This window comes from Aspergillus mulundensis, assembly GCF_003369625.1.
Source record: "Aspergillus mulundensis strain DSM 5745 chromosome Unknown scaffold_11, whole genome shotgun sequence".
In the NCBI taxonomy this organism is placed as follows: domain Eukaryota; kingdom Fungi; phylum Ascomycota; class Eurotiomycetes; order Eurotiales; family Aspergillaceae; genus Aspergillus; species Aspergillus mulundensis.
This window is the reverse complement of record NW_020797899.1, coordinates 1,434,959-1,452,867: the sequence shown is the minus strand read 5'-3', so window position 1 is coordinate 1,452,867 and position 17,909 is coordinate 1,434,959. Positions and strand designations below refer to the sequence as shown.

General features: G+C 52.7%; 7 protein-coding genes across 7 annotated transcripts; 5 read left to right on the top strand and 2 right to left on the bottom strand.

Annotated features, from left to right (window-relative positions):
• Positions 1 to 6: 6 nt before the first annotated feature.
• DSM5745_09326 (transcription factor domain-containing protein) lies at positions 7 to 1,734 on the top strand (the record flags this gene model as incomplete). The annotated part of the gene is made up of 2 exons (XM_026751342.1): positions 7 to 1,518; positions 1,579 to 1,734. 2 exons carry the CDS (start codon positions 7 to 9, stop codon positions 1,732 to 1,734), a joined length of 1,668 nt encoding a protein of 555 aa, XP_026600428.1.
• A 1,299-nt stretch (positions 1,735 to 3,033) lies between these two features.
• DSM5745_09325 (uncharacterized protein) lies at positions 3,034 to 4,908 on the bottom strand (the record flags this gene model as incomplete). Its single annotated transcript, XM_026751341.1, has 2 exons — positions 3,034 to 3,980; positions 4,062 to 4,908. 2 exons carry the CDS (start codon positions 4,906 to 4,908, stop codon positions 3,034 to 3,036), a joined length of 1,794 nt encoding a protein of 597 aa, XP_026600427.1.
• A 612-nt stretch (positions 4,909 to 5,520) lies between these two features.
• DSM5745_09324 (sugar porter family MFS transporter) lies at positions 5,521 to 7,322 on the top strand (the record flags this gene model as incomplete). Its single annotated transcript, XM_026751340.1, has 5 exons — positions 5,521 to 5,735; positions 5,790 to 5,831; positions 5,879 to 5,928; positions 5,978 to 6,236; positions 6,284 to 7,322. The coding sequence occupies 5 exons, from the start codon at positions 5,521 to 5,523 to the stop codon at positions 7,320 to 7,322; spliced, it is 1,605 nt and encodes a 534-aa protein (XP_026600426.1).
• Positions 7,323 to 7,634: 312 nt separating this feature from the next.
• On the top strand, positions 7,635 to 10,850 carry DSM5745_09323 (uncharacterized protein; the record flags this gene model as incomplete). The annotated part of the gene is made up of 3 exons (XM_026751339.1): positions 7,635 to 10,299; positions 10,491 to 10,589; positions 10,741 to 10,850. 3 exons carry the CDS (start codon positions 7,635 to 7,637, stop codon positions 10,848 to 10,850), a joined length of 2,874 nt encoding a protein of 957 aa, XP_026600425.1.
• A 194-nt stretch (positions 10,851 to 11,044) lies between these two features.
• DSM5745_09322 (sugar porter family MFS transporter) lies at positions 11,045 to 12,908 on the top strand (the record flags this gene model as incomplete). The annotated part of the gene is made up of 7 exons (XM_026751338.1): positions 11,045 to 11,185; positions 11,237 to 11,294; positions 11,344 to 11,752; positions 11,813 to 11,991; positions 12,049 to 12,510; positions 12,572 to 12,608; positions 12,680 to 12,908. The coding sequence occupies 7 exons, from the start codon at positions 11,045 to 11,047 to the stop codon at positions 12,906 to 12,908; spliced, it is 1,515 nt and encodes a 504-aa protein (XP_026600424.1).
• A 1,029-nt stretch (positions 12,909 to 13,937) lies between these two features.
• Positions 13,938 to 15,614, top strand: DSM5745_09321 (uncharacterized protein; the record flags this gene model as incomplete). Its single annotated transcript, XM_026751337.1, has 1 exon — positions 13,938 to 15,614. One exon carries the CDS (start codon positions 13,938 to 13,940, stop codon positions 15,612 to 15,614), a length of 1,677 nt encoding a protein of 558 aa, XP_026600423.1.
• A 367-nt stretch (positions 15,615 to 15,981) lies between these two features.
• On the bottom strand, positions 15,982 to 17,347 carry DSM5745_09320 (uncharacterized protein; the record flags this gene model as incomplete). The annotated part of the gene is made up of 2 exons (XM_026751336.1): positions 15,982 to 17,078; positions 17,149 to 17,347. The coding sequence occupies 2 exons, from the start codon at positions 17,345 to 17,347 to the stop codon at positions 15,982 to 15,984; spliced, it is 1,296 nt and encodes a 431-aa protein (XP_026600422.1).
• Between the last annotated feature and the right edge of the window lie 562 nt (positions 17,348 to 17,909).

Sequence of the window (17,909 nt, the reverse complement as noted above, 5' to 3'; positions counted from 1 at the left end):
CACACCATGTCTTCGCTGCGCTCCTCGGTCTCCAGCAAGGCATGCGACAGCTGCCGCAAGCGAAAGGTCAAGTGTGACTCGCAAGAGCCGTGTGCCAACTGTCGCATCTCCAGAATTGATTGCTTGTACACGAGAATCGCGAAAAAGCGTGGCCCTCGACGATCGAGGGTGGAAACGGTGGACACCCCTTTGCCACACGACGATGCAACTGTGACCCCGGTCCCTGCTACGCCGCCGCTGCATTCTGGAACACCTGCAGCGGTTGGCAATACCCCTCAGCAGTCGATTGCAGCATGGCAGACCCCGAGCCCGGCGGGCTGGTCGGTGGCGCCAACTGACAACGACTCGCTCAGGGCAGCCCGAGCAATCCTGGATACACTAATCAATGCGCTCACAACAGTGCTGCCAGGGATGCGGGTCATTGACATGGTTAACAACTGCATTGACATTTACATGCAATACACCTTCCCCACCGCGCCATTTGTCCATGGAGGTCGGCTACGGCACGACGCACTCTTCTTTTTTGCGACAGCCAACTCGGTTCCCGTATTCGAAAGCGCTAATGAAGGCGAGACAATAAGGCTCATGCGCGGTTTCACCCTGCTGGCTTCCCTATGCGCATCGATGTCGTCTGTGATGCCCGACTCCCTCCTTGCATACGGCAAGCTGGCTGATCGCCTATTCCTCAAGGCTTCGAGAGACATGCTTAAGCTCTACGAGGACTTTGATCTCGAGTACCCAGACTCGACCTCACTCGCCATTCGATTTCTGCAATCGTCTGCCTTGCAACATATTACGGGCCGAAAAGGGGCAGCCTTTCACGTTTTCGGCCAGGGCACCCTCCTCGCCCAGTCGATGCACCTCTACGATGAACAGGCCATTGCCAGGGATGACCCCGTCGAGTCCAAGCTTCTCCGCCTGAGTTTCTGGGCCGCATACTCATCCGACAAGGGTGGCCAGGTCCTAGGAACGCGCCCGACCGTCTTGCACGAGCTCCTGCTTCCAACGGAAATTTCCACCTCTCCGTATGGAGACTCCTTCGTTCCGCTTCTGGATCCAAATAATCCCAGATATGCCGAGCCATTCGAGGCAAATATCCTGGTGGGCTTCCACCTGATGCCGCGTCTCTGGTCATCAGCCGCCCGGCTACTCGTGAGTCTCAAAGCGTGCGAGCCAATGACCCGCAAAGCAGATGCCTATTTCGACTTTGTCCGAATCATCGACGGGCTTCCTAGTTGGTTACAGGTCTCGAATCTCTTACCAGCCCCGGGCGATACAGAAGCAAACTCGTTTCAGAAAACCTGCTTCTGGGTTCAGCGCTGCACTCTCATGATGTCCTTTCATTGCCTACGGCTTGTCATATTACAGAGCTGTATCGAGTACAGCGCCTGCGGGATCATGGGATTGACAGACCAACCGCTGGCTGCCTCGATGAAGAAGATGGAAATTATACAAGAGTTCCTACAGACAGCGGATGATATCCCGTTCGTCTACCATCAGATCAAAGGGGAACCTAGCGTGAGTACCCTGTTATTTGCCACTTTTCTGCTCAATGATACTCTGCTGATGTCTTACCAGGTGGAACGCATTCGCCATGTCGGGACGATTCTACTGGAGATGATCCAAAATGTAGACAATGAGGCTATCAGAGCTCGGGCGAATATGTTCTTTACACGACTTTTGGATTTGCTTGCAAAGCTAGACTCAAAGGCATCCGCAGAGCTCAGTCGATGAGCAGAACCAGTAGCCGCCCCTAACGTCAAATCAACGCAAGCTGCCCCGTATGTTTTCATTTTGCTACATGGCCCGCTGTAAGTTGCAGAAACCCTACCAGCGATAGGGCTGGTGATCGGGCAGGAAATAGTTGCGGAGGCGAACAGAATGCCGCTTCGGTCCCAGAACTCCTTCACGGAATAGTTTGGGCCATGAGAGAGGGCGATAGCGATCAGGAGACAGTGTCGATTGGTCTCGCTTTGCGTATGCACAATATGCCACGAATATAGACTATTTTTGCAACTCGGTTATGATTTTCGAAACACTCCATCGCCTACAAAGCAAAGCGCATCGCCTGCTTATGTACCCGTCCAACTACTTAATTGATGACAACACAAGGGACAGTTGGCTTCTTCGAAAAGCGCGCGATAAGTACAGTGTCGAACTCGTTCCGATTGAAGTACAGAGACGAGATAGTGGTGATTGTACCAGACCCCTCTACCCGGTGCGCTACGCAAGGCTAACCGGACACAGCGGCATGGGCTGAAAGCTATACAAATTTGCTTATATTCAACCAAACTCAATATGACCGCGTCTTGGGGTTGGATTCTGACGCAACAATCCTTCAAATAGGCCGCCTTTCTGGGCTGTATGATGAAAACTCACTGAAGATTTAGCATCTTGACGATCTGTTCCTGATGCCACCGTCCCCGGTTGCGATGCCAAGAGCATATTGGCTTGATCAAGATAAACTCTTTCTAACCTCACTAGTATTACTCGTTGAGCCATCAAATGCCGAATTCGATCGTGTTGCAGCAGCAATCTCAGAGGCAGGACCAGATGATTACAACATGGATATCCTAAATAAGCTTTACATGGACTGTGCTTTGGTCTTGCCGCACCAACCAAACACACTATTAACAGGCGAGTTTCGGTCCAAGTCACACTCCCGCTATCTGGGGAGTCCGGTGGAGGATTGGGATCCGACCAAGATCCTCGCAGAGGCCAGACTTGTTCACTTTTCAGACTGGCCTGTTCCAAAAGTAGGCCTTCCCTTCCGACCAGTGTGGTGCCATATATTAACCAACCGTAGCCCTGGATTGCAGCGGACTCTGCAATGATTAGAGAGCATCAGCCAATCTGTGATTTAGACCCCACGACAGGCCAGGATGACTGTAGATCCCGTGATATCTGGTTGGAGTTTTATCCACTGGTAAACCTTCAAGGAACTATATGGTTTCCAGGCATTGAGTGTCCAACAAACGGACCAATATAACACTTTGGACATAGACTTGCTCTCAAACTAGATATCGGGCATCTCTACGTCCCATTGGCTGGAGGCTTGTACACAACACCATCAATGGTCGTGACCATCGTCCCGTTCGCCTTGAAGATATTGACCAGCGAGTCGATCTCCAGATGGAACCCTCCACGGCCGGTCCGCTTGGAACTTCTGGTCTCGCCCGTCGACCACAGATCTGAGTACCATTCCGCGCGAGAAGTGCTCAAAGACAGGCGTGTTACAGTCACATTCTCCCACCCGCGCAGTATGTTGATGCCGTCGTCTGAGAACCGATCGTAACGGACAGCGACGGTGTCGATTGTTGTTCCGTCGCCGATGATCTCCACGCGTGCGGAACCGGAGCGTTTGCCCTTGAGGGTATAGACACCTGGAGCGGGCGCGGGACGGATAGGCAGGGGGTCTCCGGGTTTGACGGGGACTCCCCAAGGGATGAACTCCGGTACGTTTGCGATGGGCTGTGGAGCGAGCGGGGTGCGACTGGTTAGAGTGGCAAGCATCAATCGATTGATGCGCCCTCCTGGGGCGGTGGATGTCGGGCATGGGAGGGGGTTTTGACCACCACAGGCTGGTGGGACGACGAGATACTGGTAGTACGTGATCTGAGTGCCATCAGGGGACCAGCGAGGGTCCGCTCGGGCGTTCCAGTTCGGGTCGTTGATGGAGCCAGGTGTACCATCCCCGGCGGCGTTGATCTGTTGCCCAAAGTAGGAACCGCGGTCGCCGTGGTAGTCGATGAGCCAGGGGACAAAGAATCTGCGCTGTCCGTTGTTTCGCGTTGCGGAGGTCAGGCTGGTCGTAATCAGATCGGTGACTGGGGGGATTCCGCGCATGCCTGATAGCCACATCTGCCGGTCAGTTCCTCGAGTATCCAAGATGACTGCCCATTGATCATCGGGTGAAATGTCGAGCGGGTCAACATACTCTGGATGCTGGGTCAAGCGGCGCACCTTGCCTGTTGTGAGGTCTGCCGCAAAGGCATCAATATTGGAGGACTAGATCGGGGCTCCAACGTAGGTTATCTCCTTGCCTGTGCCCGAGAATCCACGAAGCTCGCCAACGGCAATAGCATTAGGGTTGAGAACTAATCGCTTCCCCTCGACCTCGACAGGTTGCGGGGCGTCGGGATTGAAGAGCCGGGTCACATTCACCACTTCGTATCGAGGACTCAGGTGCTCACCAACCTTTGGAGCTGGGTTGAAGACAATCCTCCCAAAATATGCATACTGTCCAAGAGCCCCGTTCTGCTGAGTGAAAGAGCTGAAGCCCAGATGAACGTTGTCAGGATGGATGCGAAGCTCGCGAATGCTGCCGCTTTCCCACCAGATCGGGTGGATGTGGACCTTGTCCGGCGTGCATTCGGGGCTTGTAAGTTCCGCATCGCCACAGTCAACAATGTTGCTTGCAGCCATGGCCCGACGGCCATCCTTGAAGGCCTGAGGATACTCGGTCAACTCCTCGCTTCCCTCCTTGTTCTCGTCGGGAACGCCGCACGTGATGCATTTCCAGGTGTCGCCGTTGGGGAAGGTCGTGCCATTAGTCCGGACGGCTATCATCTGCATGCCCATGTATACACTTGCAGGATCAGGCGGGGCGGGAGCACCCGTGAAGTTCACAGTTGCAATGACATGGTTTCCATCTGGAAGAAAAGTCCCACCCTGGAGGCTTGGGTCGACGGCGATGCAGCCGGTCCGACGGGGGTTGATATCCAGCGTGCAGGCGCCTTCTTCACGCGTAGGGGCAACTGGAGGTAGAGGGAGTTCAATGATTTTAATAGGTTCGGGATTAGGTGGTGGCGGCAGGATATCATGGCCCGTGGAAGAGGAAGGAGCTGCAAAGGTAGAACGACTCAGCAGGCCGAGAGTGGCAACTGCCAAACAGATTCGAGCGCTCATTGTCGCTGTTCTGTGAGGATGATACTCTCCGGTAGTGATTGTGCTCTGTCTTGATACAATATCAGAACGCGAGGAGATGCCTGGTTTATATACGTTGATCCAAGACTGTATCCTCCTCTCATCCGAGGCATCATGAAGCACTATGTCTGCGCGTAAATGCCATCGGCTATTGATCGATACAAACTGGCAACACTCCCCGCATGGGGAACAACCATGTTCCTCACGTCCTGATAGTTGTGGGGTTGACAAACGTGGAGGAACTCTCGTACTCGTACAACGCCCCGAATGCGGAATCCTGAGCCTATTTCTCCGTGGATACCGTAAATGCCGAGCCTGACCCCTGGTGATTCTCCGTGGAAAAAGCAGCGAGCACTCCACCTCCGACTGCGAAGATTCTGCGGGGGGGCCGAAACCTGGGGCACACGAGCAAACTGTCCTACCTCCTAGTCAGTGTTTGACACGTACCATATCACCCCATGCTGGGAGGTATACCATAGTAGGGGGAAAGGGTATCTTGACTGCTGAGCCTATATAACGAGACCAACTCTCCCAGCCAGACTCTCATACCGCACATCATTTGAGATTGTCTGTATCTAGTATCTTTGCGGAACCATGGCAACCCAAACCAAGACACTCCCAGACTCGCACCATGTCGAGGGGGCCTCGCACACTCCTCAACCAGTGGTCGAGGAAGTCCTCGACATTGCGGATGTTGTCCAGGAAGGCAAGTACAGCCCCTGGACACCTTCTATGTTCCGTCTGTACGGATGCTTGCTGGTGGCGTTCTTTTGCGCGACCATCAATGGCTATGACGGTTCTGTCATGGGGTGAGTTGGACAGACCTTTCTGAGTCTGGAGACGATGTTCTAACACGCACGCAGCGGCCTCAATGCAATGCAGTCCTATCTGGATTACTTTGATATGTAAGGTTGATCGCCGTGAAGATACGAGCACCTGCTGATGAAAACAGGAAATCTGCCTCATCTAGCACCGGATTTGTCTTTGCAATCTACGGCATTGGTACGGAATATCTACAAGGTTGAAGGTACATTGACTAAGGAGATACCAGGGTCTATCGCCGCCGTCCCCTTCTGCGGACCACTAAATGACTGGTTTGGCCGACGCGCAGCCCTGTTTGCGGGCTCTCTGATCGTTATCCTCGGCGCCTGCGTGACTGGAGCCGCAAAGACACACGGGATGTTCCTCGCTGGACGATTCGTACTCGGGTTTGGCGTCTGCTTCTGCAACGTCACAGCGCCGGTGTATGTCGGTGAGTTGGCACATCCTGTATGGCGGGGGACTCTGATGGGGTGCTACAATTGTTTCTGGTAAGTCAGTATCCAATAGCGAAATTAATACACTAACCTCTCGCCAGGCACATTGGTTCGATTCTGGCAGCGTGGGTTATCTATGCATCCAAGGATGGTGGAGCGAATGGATGGCGTATCCCCCTTTATTGCCAGCTTATTGCATCTGGGATTGTCGTCTGCTTCATTTGGATTGTTCCCGAGTCTCCACGCTGGTTGATGGCCAACGGAAAGAATTCCAAGGCCCGCGAGATACTGGCCCAGTTGCATGGCGAGGGCTCAGCCGACCACCCTCTTGTGGTATTCCAGATGCGCGAGATGGAACACCAGATCCTGAGCACGCCCGACAACAAGAGATGGTGGGATTACAGCTCTCTCTGGAAGACTCGTGCTGCACGGCGCCGAATGATCTGCGTTGTGTCGATGAGCTTCTTTGGGCAGTGGTCTGGCAACTCGGTGACAAACTACTATCTACCAGTAATGCTGGAGAGCGCGGGGATAACCAGCGAGAGCAAGAAGCTTCTGCTAAACGGCATCTACCCCGTGCTCTGTCTCTTTGGCTCGCTCACTGGAGCACGTCTCATGGATGTGGCCGGCAGACGCCCCTTGCTTTTGATTTCCCTCATGGTCATGATTGGCGCATTCTCCATCCTAACTCCAGTCTCGAAAATGGCGGCAGAGAACACCTCAAACAGCTCTGCAGCGAACGCCACGATTGCTTTTATTTATATTTTTGGAATCACCTACGCCGTTGGCTGGACACTGATTACTCCGGTGTACATTGTCGAGATTCTAGAAACGCACCAGCGCGCCAAGGGCAAGTCATTTGCTCTGTTGCTGATTTCAGCATCAAGCACCGTGATTCAGTATGCGTCAGGACCGGCGTTTGAGCATCTCAAGTACTACTTTTACATTGTCTTCATTGGGTGGGATGTGTTTGAAGCGGTTATTATTTACCTTTACTATCCGGAAACCAAGGGACGAACACTGGAAGAGCTGAACGAGGTGTTTGAAGCGAAGAATCCGGTGAAGAAGAGCCTGGAGAAGAAGAGCATTCAGACTGTGTTGAACACGATGCATGTCGAGAAGGAAACCGAACAAGAGTAGGGGTGTTGATTGGTGTTTGGATGGAAAGGGTCTGAGGGGACGCACAGCGGTTGAGAGGCCGGGTTGTACGTAGTGTGGGGAGATCATCAACGTACTCAGGCTGGAGTAGACCTGGACTTCCGTGGAGTAACTTTGGCTTCTCCCCTGTGCGCTGTAAACTTGGAAAGCTTCATTTGACAACGCAGCACGGGACAAAGCGCCCCGATCGGTGTATCAGTCTCCGTCGCGTCTATATCAATATCTAGTCACCAGTTCCAGCTGCATCGACACTACAATCACTGTACATTATCCTGTGCAACCAATTCAATCAGCATGTCTGCTGCGCCCATCCTATCAGCCCCAACGTTCGAGCATCACCCGACGGGCGTTGGACTTGGTCATTCACGTCCCCGCCTGTCATGGCGCTTTCTCCCTAGCAGTGACGGACAATATCCCAAGGATTGGCAACAGGCTTCGTATGAGCTCGAGATAACACCCCTGGGCGGTACACCTGAGGTCTTTCCCGTCAAATGCGCCGAGTCCGTCCTGGTACCCTGGCCCGGCAAGACGCTTCAATCTCGCGAGATGGCGAGCGTCTGTGTACGGGCCTGTTCAACGACCGGAACATACACAGATTGGTCCCCGTTTAGCCAAGTGGAAGTTGGCCTGCTACAGCCCACCGATTGGACGGCGCAGTTTATCGGCGCGGCAAAGAGATTCCAGGCTACTGGCGAGCCATTGCGCCCGATTCGGCTGCAGAGGGGGTTTGATCTGGCAAAGAAACTAGGGGTTTCAGTCAAGGCAAGGCTCTACATCACTGTGCTCGGTGTCTACGAGGCACGTCTGAACGGAGTGCGTGTTGGCCAGGACGTCCTTGCGCCCGGCTGGACGAGCTACCACCATCGCCTTGTCTACCAGGCCTACGATGTCACGCAGGTTTTGCTAGTCGGCAACAATGTCCTGAGCGTTGAAGTGGCCGAGGGCTGGTACGCCGGTCGATTGGGCTTTGGCGGAGGGAGGAGGTATATCTACGGGGATGAACTCGGGCTTCTGGCCCAGCTGGAGGTGACATTCGAAGGCAACGAGACCTGGAGGCTCTCTTCGGATACCTCGTGGCTCTGTCAGACGACATCGATCGTCCAAAGTGAATTGTACGACGGTGAGACGCACGATTTTAGGACTAATGACAGGGAGTGGGCTCCGGTCAAGACACTGAATCCCAATGTGCCCCTAAACGCACTCACGGCGACCGATGCCCCGCCCATCCGCATCACGGAAGAGATGATGCCGACCCAGGTTCTTCGAAGCGCATCTGGAAAGATCATCTTGGACTTTGGCCAGAACCTGGTCGGAGGCCTGCGCATCAACACCCGGCTCCATCTCCCTGTCGGCTCGCAGCTGACCTTGATGTACGCCGAGGTTCTCGAAAACGGCGAAATGGCCACTCGCCCAATGCGACGCGCCAAGTGCACGGATAAAATCTTCTTCGGAGACAAAGCGGTTACCTCGTGGCAGACCAAGTTTACCTTTCATGGCTTTCGCTACGTGCAGGTTGATGGATGGTCTGGCATTCCTACGGTCCACGATTTCACTGCTCTGGTCATGCACACCGATATGAGGCGACGAGGCTGGTTCAGCTGCTCTGACTTACTGGTCAACAAGCTCCACGAAAGCATCGTCTGGTCCATGAGGGGCAACTTTGTTGGCATTCCTACCGACTGTCCCCAGCGCGATGAACGGTTGGGTTGGACCGGTGACATCCAGGTGTTTGCCCCCGTGGCCATGTTCCTCTACGACTCTGTGGGCATGCTTTCAGGCTGGCTCGAAGATCTCTCTGCGGACCAGCTCTCAACCAAGCACGGAATCCCGGGGCTTGTCGTGCCAGAGATGCTCTGGGACCACTGGTGCAAGCCATCCCCGCAGGCCGTGTGGCACGACGCTGCTGTGCTTACGCCATGGGATGCGTATGTTGCCTCGAGCGACGTAGAGATTCTCCGTCGACAGTACCCAAGCATGAAAGCCTGGATGACCACAGGTATCCGCCGCGGCGAAGACGGGCTGTGGGATAGCAATGTCTGGCAGCTGGGGGACTGGCTAGACCCCAATGCACCACCAGAGGATGCAGGAAACGGCCGGACAAATAGTCTTCTTGTCGCTGACGCATACCTCGTCCATGTGACCAGAACAATGGCGCAGATCTCCTCTATCCTTGGCTACCAGGAGGACGCTGCCTTCTACCAGAACGATGCGCAGATGCTTAAACGCCGTTTTCGGGACGAATATCTTACTCCAGCTGGCCTCCTAGCCAGCGATACGCAGACTGCTTATTCTCTTGCAGTCTGCCTGGACCTCATTTCCGACGATGCAAAGGATGATTCCTCGAATACGGCAGTCCAGAAGGTCGCCTCTGCTCGACTCGGAGACCTTGTTCGCACATCGAAGTTCCGCATCAGCACTGGCTTTGTTGGTACCGCGTTGATATGCCACGCGTTGACAAAGAGCAACCAGACGCAACTCGCCTACCGCATGCTACTAGAGAAGCATTGCCCTTCCTGGCTATATCCAATCACAATGGGCGCGACGACAACCTGGGAGCGCTGGGATAGCATGTTGCCAGACGGGCGAGTAAACGAAGGCGCCATGACAAGTTTCAATCACTACGCTCTCGGCGCAGTGGCCAGCTGGCTCCACGGCAGTATCGCCGGAATTAGCACGCTGGATGGCTGGAAGACGGTGCAGGTGACTCCTAACCCCGGTGGCTCACTTACGTCTGCAGAAGCAGCCTTTGAGGGTCCATATGGTCTTGTCAAGTGTGCGTGGGTACTTCGGGAGAATGAGTTCGTCCTCGATCTTACGATTCCTCCCAACTCCAAGGCTAATTTGCGTCTCCCGGACGATACAAAAATCGATCTGGGTTCTGGCAGCCATAAACTTTCCTGTCAATTCACGCCAGAAACCTGGCCACCGGACCTTGTGCAGGAGAGTTGGATTCCTCAGCGTTTGTGTGATTGCTGTACATACCCTAGATATTCTAGTAACTGTCAAGCCCCTCAAGGATCTATCTGATTCCACTCTTTACTGTGTATTCAATGGCGTAGCCTGTAGCTATAAAGAGGATTGCATCAACACCTGACGTTGGAATGTAGTGGTGGATTGCAGGGTATACTATCTTCTATCTTCCGCCTTTAGTTGAAGGAATGAGTGATCCTTGGATCTCCCCTTGCTGGAACTGGGCATTCGGTCTAGAGCTCCTAAGGCGAGGCGCAATTTCAGTATCATTATCTCAAGGTCTTTTGGTAGCTAAAAGCAAACCACCCTACCATCGGGTCTCGGGATTGCTTGAACCGCGCAAAGGGACAGTACATAGCGAAGTAACCATAAACGGCTTCTGAACTTATATCAAAACGGCTATCGACGAGGCATAGTCCGGCATCTGAAGCTCTATTCCATAGTTCATGCCGATTTTTCCGCGGAGTAACTGCCCAATGTGGCACGGTCTGGACCACCGGCGAGGAAGAAGGATCAGAAGTTCGCATGACTCTCGCATGACTCGGCCCAGCTAAACCACGAATCTCGCGTATGATTGTGCCGATCCGATATTGAAACGCGGAGACCCCGCACAGGGTCGAGCTCGGGGTGGTCCTATTTAAGCCCAGGACCCGGCCCAGGATTGAGTGCTGCTTCCCGGACCGCTATGTACTCACTTAACAAAGAATTTGATATCAGTCATATGTCATCTAAGCATGTTATCTAACTCCAAGACATTCAACCTCTGGTTCTGCTGTCTCGTGGCAGGCGGGTGCATGATCCTCAATGGATACGACTCGTCCAGCTTCAACGCCGTCCAGGGGTCCAAGGAGTTTATGGACTATTTCCATAATCCGGTATGGTGAGCAACTGTCTGCAGGCATCTCTTCATATTGACCCCAGCATAGTCACCCTCGGTCATTGGTTCTGTGAATACTGCGTACACAGTTGGTGGCATCGTGACAGGTACGCCTCCAAATAGCTTTTTGTACTTTGCTAACTACCCTTTTAACAGGATTCTTCATCTCTGCCCCCATTTCCGACTACCTCGGGCGTCGGTGGACTATGCATCTCGGCTGCGCCTTTATCGTCATCTCCAGCATCATCTCAACATTTACCCCCCGCGTGATGGGCGGATTTATTGCCGGCCGGGCGCTGACTGGTATCGGACAGGGTCTCGCCATGCCCGCGGGCCCCGTTTACATCAACGAGATGGCACCGGCCGAGAAGCGCGGCATGATTATGAGTTTTTGGCAGCTTTTCTTTGGCGTCGGATCGTTCCTTGCCTACTGGATCAACTATGGTTGCACGAAGAATGCTGAGAGCTTGGGTGACTGGAACTGGAGGGTTGTCATTCTCCTTCAGTGTCTTGCCCCGGTTGTTATCATGACTGGGCTTTTATTCTGTCCAGAGTCGCCTCGATGGTGAGTCGCCTTTTCCACCTCTTGTGGTCTTGCCTGATTTTGTGTCCTCATTCCGTCCAGGTACATCATGAAAGATAGAACGGAAGATGCAGTCAAGGCACTGACCCTCGTGCGAGACAACCCCGACCAAGTGCAGATCGAAGTACAAGAGATTAGGCAAGCAATCATGTTCGAAAAGGAGACGAATCCCGGAAGGTACGCGCCGCTGTGGAAGGACAAGGCGATCCGATACAGATTTCGTTCGTATCCCCTGTACCCCGGTCTGAAGTGAGAATCACATAGCTAACTGATCCAAGTGCTCGCCTGCGGGATCAACATCGGCCAACAGTTTACCGGCCAGGGATCGCTGACCATGTACTCGACGCTGATTTACAAGAAAGTATTTAAGAGCAACAGTGAGATCCAGCTCATCAATGCTCTGAACGGCACATTCGGCATCCTCTTCACCCTTAACGCGACCTGGATGGTGGACCGCTTCGGACGTCGTGCCCTGCTCCTGATTGGAGCTGCCGGAATGAGCATGTGCATGTTTATCGTCGCTGCAGTGGTGACCGAAACACCCGACCTCGCTGACGGGGCAAAGTCGAGGCCAGTCGGTATTGCCACCGTATTTCTGATGTTCCTCTTTGCTCTCTTCTACAAGCCATCGTGGGGCGCCACCGTGTGGATCTGGACGTCCGAGATCTTCTCCATGAACATCCGCGCCCAGGCCATTGGTATGGCAACTCAGTCACAGTCAATCTCGAACACCATCCTCCGTAAGTCCTCGTCATGCCCAAATCTACATTCTGGCTCCAAACATTCTGACCTCATCAACAGAACAAATCTTCCCTATATTCCTGGACAAGAAAGGATTGTAAGTCGCAACGCCCAGGTTGCTCTTAACTGCCCCGGTTACCTGCTGACATCGTCTCTCACGCGGAATAGCTATGCGATGTACATGTTCGGTGCCATCAACGTCGTCTTGTTTGGCTTTGTCTGGTTCCTGATCCCCGAAACCAAGGGAGTCGCGCTGGAACATATGGACACCATCTTCGGCGGCGTGGACCATGCACACGAGGGGGCTGAAATGATGGAACGCAATCCCAAGGACCAGGAGGTCATTGCTGTGGAAGTTGAGAATGCCTCGCGATCTGCCAAGGCCGGTCCGGTGTGATGGTTGTAGTTAATGTGCCTTGTTAGTTGCTGTATGTTAAGAACCTAGCAAGGCGGAGTCACAGGGTAGAAATAGCGATAGCTGTCCTGGCTAGGATAGCTAGGAAGAGAAGAATAGTAGGTTAGTTAGGACTATAGTTATAAGAGGATAATAGTCTAGAAAGGATAAAAGTCTAGGAAGGATAATAATTTATGAAGGACTATTATTAAAAAAGGACTACTATTAAAGACTTTAAGGGGAGTATTATATTATAAAATATTAGCTCTAATAAATTTTATAAAATAACTAAGTTACGAGGTTAAATAAGATCTACCAGGATGAATCTATTACTAAGCTAGCTTAAAAAAAGAGTATAGTGAATTCCTAATTATTATTTAGGACTTTAACCCCCTTAATAAATAATTTAGTACTTAAGTAAAGGGCCCTGTTCCTAGGAGGGAGCAACTTATCAAGATGCCTAAAACCCTAATTAAAACCCTATATTAAAAGGGATAGAGGATCCTTTTAGACTACTAGGTAATAAAAGGCCTGCCTTTATCAAATAAAATTATTATATATGGAGAAGGCTTAAAGAGGAGCAAGAATAATAATAAGTCTAATAAAGAATGATATCTTAATATTACTATATCTAGTGAACATGCTGGGATAAGAGTAATAAGGATTAGGCAGTATATAAATAATTTTATAATCAATACCTAAGATTCTGTAAAGCATGTAAGCAAGATAAGTAGAACTATTATAATAACCTAAGGTAAACTAGTAGAAAATATAAAACCTATTTAATTATAAGCACTACTATTATTAATAGTGCAGGTGGCGGAGTGGATCGGCCTGGCCTCTCCCTCTAACCGTATACGTACTAGGGCCCCGCCATCGCACCCGCGCACTGCTTTGAGACTAGCGCAGACCCACTCCAGGGACCGGATATTATTGATTGACTCATTGAGAGAAGTATAAAAGGGTTACTTCTGGTACCTAAGGTACCTAGGCACAGAACAAGTCCCTAGAACCCTCTCCTATCCATCCACCATGCCCAGCATCGACCTCTCCCCCATCGCCATCCCACCCCCAACAACCCTCGCGCAAATCCGCACCTCCAAGCTCCTCCCCTTCGGCCCCGTCCTCTCCGGCATAAACAAGCAACCACGCCACGGCAAACTCCACGTCTCCCCCCTCGGCCTCTCCCACGACGAACACGACCTCACCTTCCACGGCGGCCCCGACAAAGCCCTGCACCAGTACTGCTCAGCCCACTACGCCTTCTGGGCGTCGCAGTATCCCACCCCCGAGATCGCCGCACGTTTCACCCCCGGCGGTTTCGGCGAGAACCTCGTCGCCGACACCCACGACGAGACCAACATCTGCATCGGGGACATCGTGCGGATTGGCCCCGCGGGCTCGGATCTAACAGGCGGGGAGCACGGCTGCGTGTTGGAGGTGAGTCTCCCGCGGCAGCCATGCTTCAAGCTGAACCAGCGGTTCGGGGTGAAGAATTTCGCGCCGCGGACGCACGAGGCCGCGAAGACGGGGTGGTATTACCGCGTGCGTGAGGAGGGGGTGATCGAGGCCGGGATGGAGATCCGGGTTGTGGAGCGGCGATATCAGCGCTGGTCGATTGCGCGGCTGCATCACTATGTGCATCGGGATAAGGAGGATGAGAGTGTGGTGCGGGAGCTTATGGGGATTGAGGAGATGGGGGATGAGTGCAGGGATGTGTTTCGGGAGCGGTGGCGGAAGATGCAGGCTGCTAAGAACAAGCCACCGGAGACGTGGAGGGATGTCACGGTTCAGAGGAAGGTCTTTGAGACGCCGCGGATTGTCCGGCTTGAGCTTGAAGCCGTCTCCAAGTCCGCGCAGTCCAGTAAGATACTCCCTGGGAGCAACGCGCTGGTCAGGCTCCCCAACGGCCTGAAACGGGCGTACTCTATTGTCAGCGGCAACACCGATTCCCTTGTGCTGGGTGTTGCGCTCGACGACAACAGCCGCGGCGGATCGAGCTATATCCATGACCGTCTCAATCGCGGCGATACGATTTCCCTCGGTGCCATCTCGAACACCCTGCCCATGGACAAGATGGCCTCGCACCACATCTTCATTGCCGGGGGCATAGGAATCACGGCATTCCTAGCCATGATGAACCGGATCAAGGATATAAATCAGACGTTCCACCTGCATTACGCTGTCCGGACGTCCGGCGATGTCCCGTTTATGCCATTGTTGTCTGATCTTGGCCTAGGCCAACATATCACCATCTACGACAGATCCAAGGGTGAGCGCCTGGACATTGCAACAATATTGAAAGGGCGGATCTGGAACAGCCACGTGTATGTCTGTGGGCCGCAGCGTATGATCGATGACGTGGTTCAAACGGCTGCGCATATCGGCATGGATTCCGACGAGGTGCACTACGAGGTCTTTCAGGCTGAATCATCGGGGGATCCGTTCACAGTTGAGGCGATCGGTCAAGAAAGGAAGGTTGATTTGCAGGTTGGAGCCGACCAGACGCTCTTGGAGGTCCTGAAAGATGCTGGCTTTGGTGTTAGTAGTTCGTGTGAGGTGGGCAACTGTGGGACCTGTAGGGTTCCTGTTAAGTGTGGAAGGGTCGAGCATCGGGGCTCTGCTCTCACTAAAGATGAACAGAGATTCGAGATGTTGGCCTGTGTTTCGAGGGGTGTTGGGCACATTGTGGTTGAGATCGACCACTAGGGCTAAATCGTAGTGCACGATGCTCCACCCGTAAATTCTCTGCATGATATAATAAATAGAATCGAAGACAAATTTGATACTGCTTCCGCTCAATGCACTGCTCAAGTCCCATATCTGTGTAGAGAACATCCTCGGTCTTTTGGAAGAAGTTGGTATACGTCTGGATCCATCTATGGAACATTTTGCATGGTGAAAGGGGTAAGGAGGAAGAGGCCTGCCGAGGTAACTAGAGCCAGCAACAGGATGGCTATCTCAATGTATATTTTGCTGCGGCTGATAAAAAAGGCAATTTTAGAACCTCCGCGACATGCACGAGATGTGAACGAATGAGACAGGCGCAACGAAGGAACGATTTGAATTCAATCCTCTAGAGCGGCGCATCTCCATCGTCTCGGGAAGATATCTGCCGGTTGATGAGCTGGATCGGAATTCGGAGGGAGACAGTTGACTTTCGCACGCTTCGATCCCGAGCGCGGTAGGATGCATCGATCTGGACAGCGTACACGCGAGATATCAGACATGAGTGGAAAGTGGGAATGAAGGGTGTTCTGTCCGGCAAAGTAAGAGGGACCACCACGGCGGCTGAGTAGTAAGTCTCTTGACGCAATGAGGCCGGCGACTCGGGAGATGAGTGCACTGTAGAAGTGTCAGGCAAGTTGTCATCGAGTCCGGTGGTATGCCGCGTCCATTGAACAGATGATATGCAGAGTTCCTGCAGAGCAACTGTTTTCCGATTAAGGCCGATATTCGACGCCTTCCGTTTGGATTCAGGTAACATGTCTGGATATTCATCGAAGTGAGAAACGGAATAGTATGTTGCGACGCGGAGTTTGGTGGAGACACAATGGAGTGCTGGGGGCGGATTGTCACCAAGGGGATCAAACCGGAGGTACACTGTGGTCTTCGACCCCAGGCTCCCACGGGCAGGTGTGCCTAGACATATGGGTGTTGGCTGTGATGCGGCGACGACTAGACGTCCAATATCCCGGCGAGCGGCGCCTGCCTTGACGGTCTTTTCCTGGCAAATGCGATACTGCGGGTGTGGGATATTGGGCTCCAGAAGCATCGGTGGATTCTCGTTGCTATCTGGTGTGATGGTGATCCGTTTCTTAGCACGCCCCAGGGATTCCAGCAGCCCGTCTTGTCGTCTTCGCAGGATATCAACGCAAATATGGTAAGTGATGCAACATGCTTCCGATGACCTCTTGCCTAACTCATTGTGGAGGGACGGCGGGAGAAGGGTGTGGGAGCGTTCAACAGAGGGGTTCTTCTTCTCCTGGACACAGACATCGGGAAGGAGGCACGGGGGTATGGCGAACTCGAAGCGGATGTTGTAAGGGTGATCAGGCATAACGTGAGTCGAATCAGCGGACGGCTCGAATGGGTGGTGAAGCTGAAGAAATTTCTGGGAAGCTCCTCGTAGGATGAGCAGCCCGTCGCGTGCAGCCAGAACCATGCTAACACCTATGGTAGACACTTAGGTTAGAGTTTTGCTCTTCCCATGACAGGTATCCATGGTAGTATACCTACATACCCTCCAGTTTGATGTCTAGTTTGTCAAAGCTGACTGCGCTACTTCCGGATATTTTTATGGCTCCACGAACCGTGTCTCCTGTTGTATAGCGCGGCATCTTGCCCAGAATCTCATAATCGAGTTCAATATCAATGCGCGGAAATCTGCGCTTGTGGTAGGCACACCATGATCTCGCATGGACACCTACAGCAGAAACCATTGTTCTTTATGATCATTAAAGGTCAAGTTGTAAAGGATGAATGCACGCCGAAGGAGACCTTCTTTTGATATATAGGTAGTATATTAGGTGCAACACAAATTAATAGAGGCAGCGGAATGGAATGAAAAGATATAGACTCTGATACATTCACCCTGGGCCATTAATATTCCATCAAAAAGGCAGCCCTGTGGCGAGCGGGAGAGACAGCACCTCCAGGCTAGCGCACTCGCACACCCTATGTGGCTAGGCTGGATGTAGCTGTCTGCGCACTACAATGCAGGTGGCCAATGTTTTTTTACCGGGGATTCCCCACCAGCCTGGATTACGGGGTACTTACCCAGTCCAGGGCGCAAGAGCGATGGTCAAACCGTGGGTCATCATCCTGCTAGTAGCGTCACCACTAGTGGTAGCGATTGAGTGGATTAATGGACTTAGCTGCCATGGGAGTTTCATTTATTATTGGTTTTAATAGCTCTGCGGCCCCGATTTTGTGAAGGATTCGGCCCAGACCATACCTTATGTGTTTGTCCGCCCACGCCACTGAATCCATAAGAAAATAGTG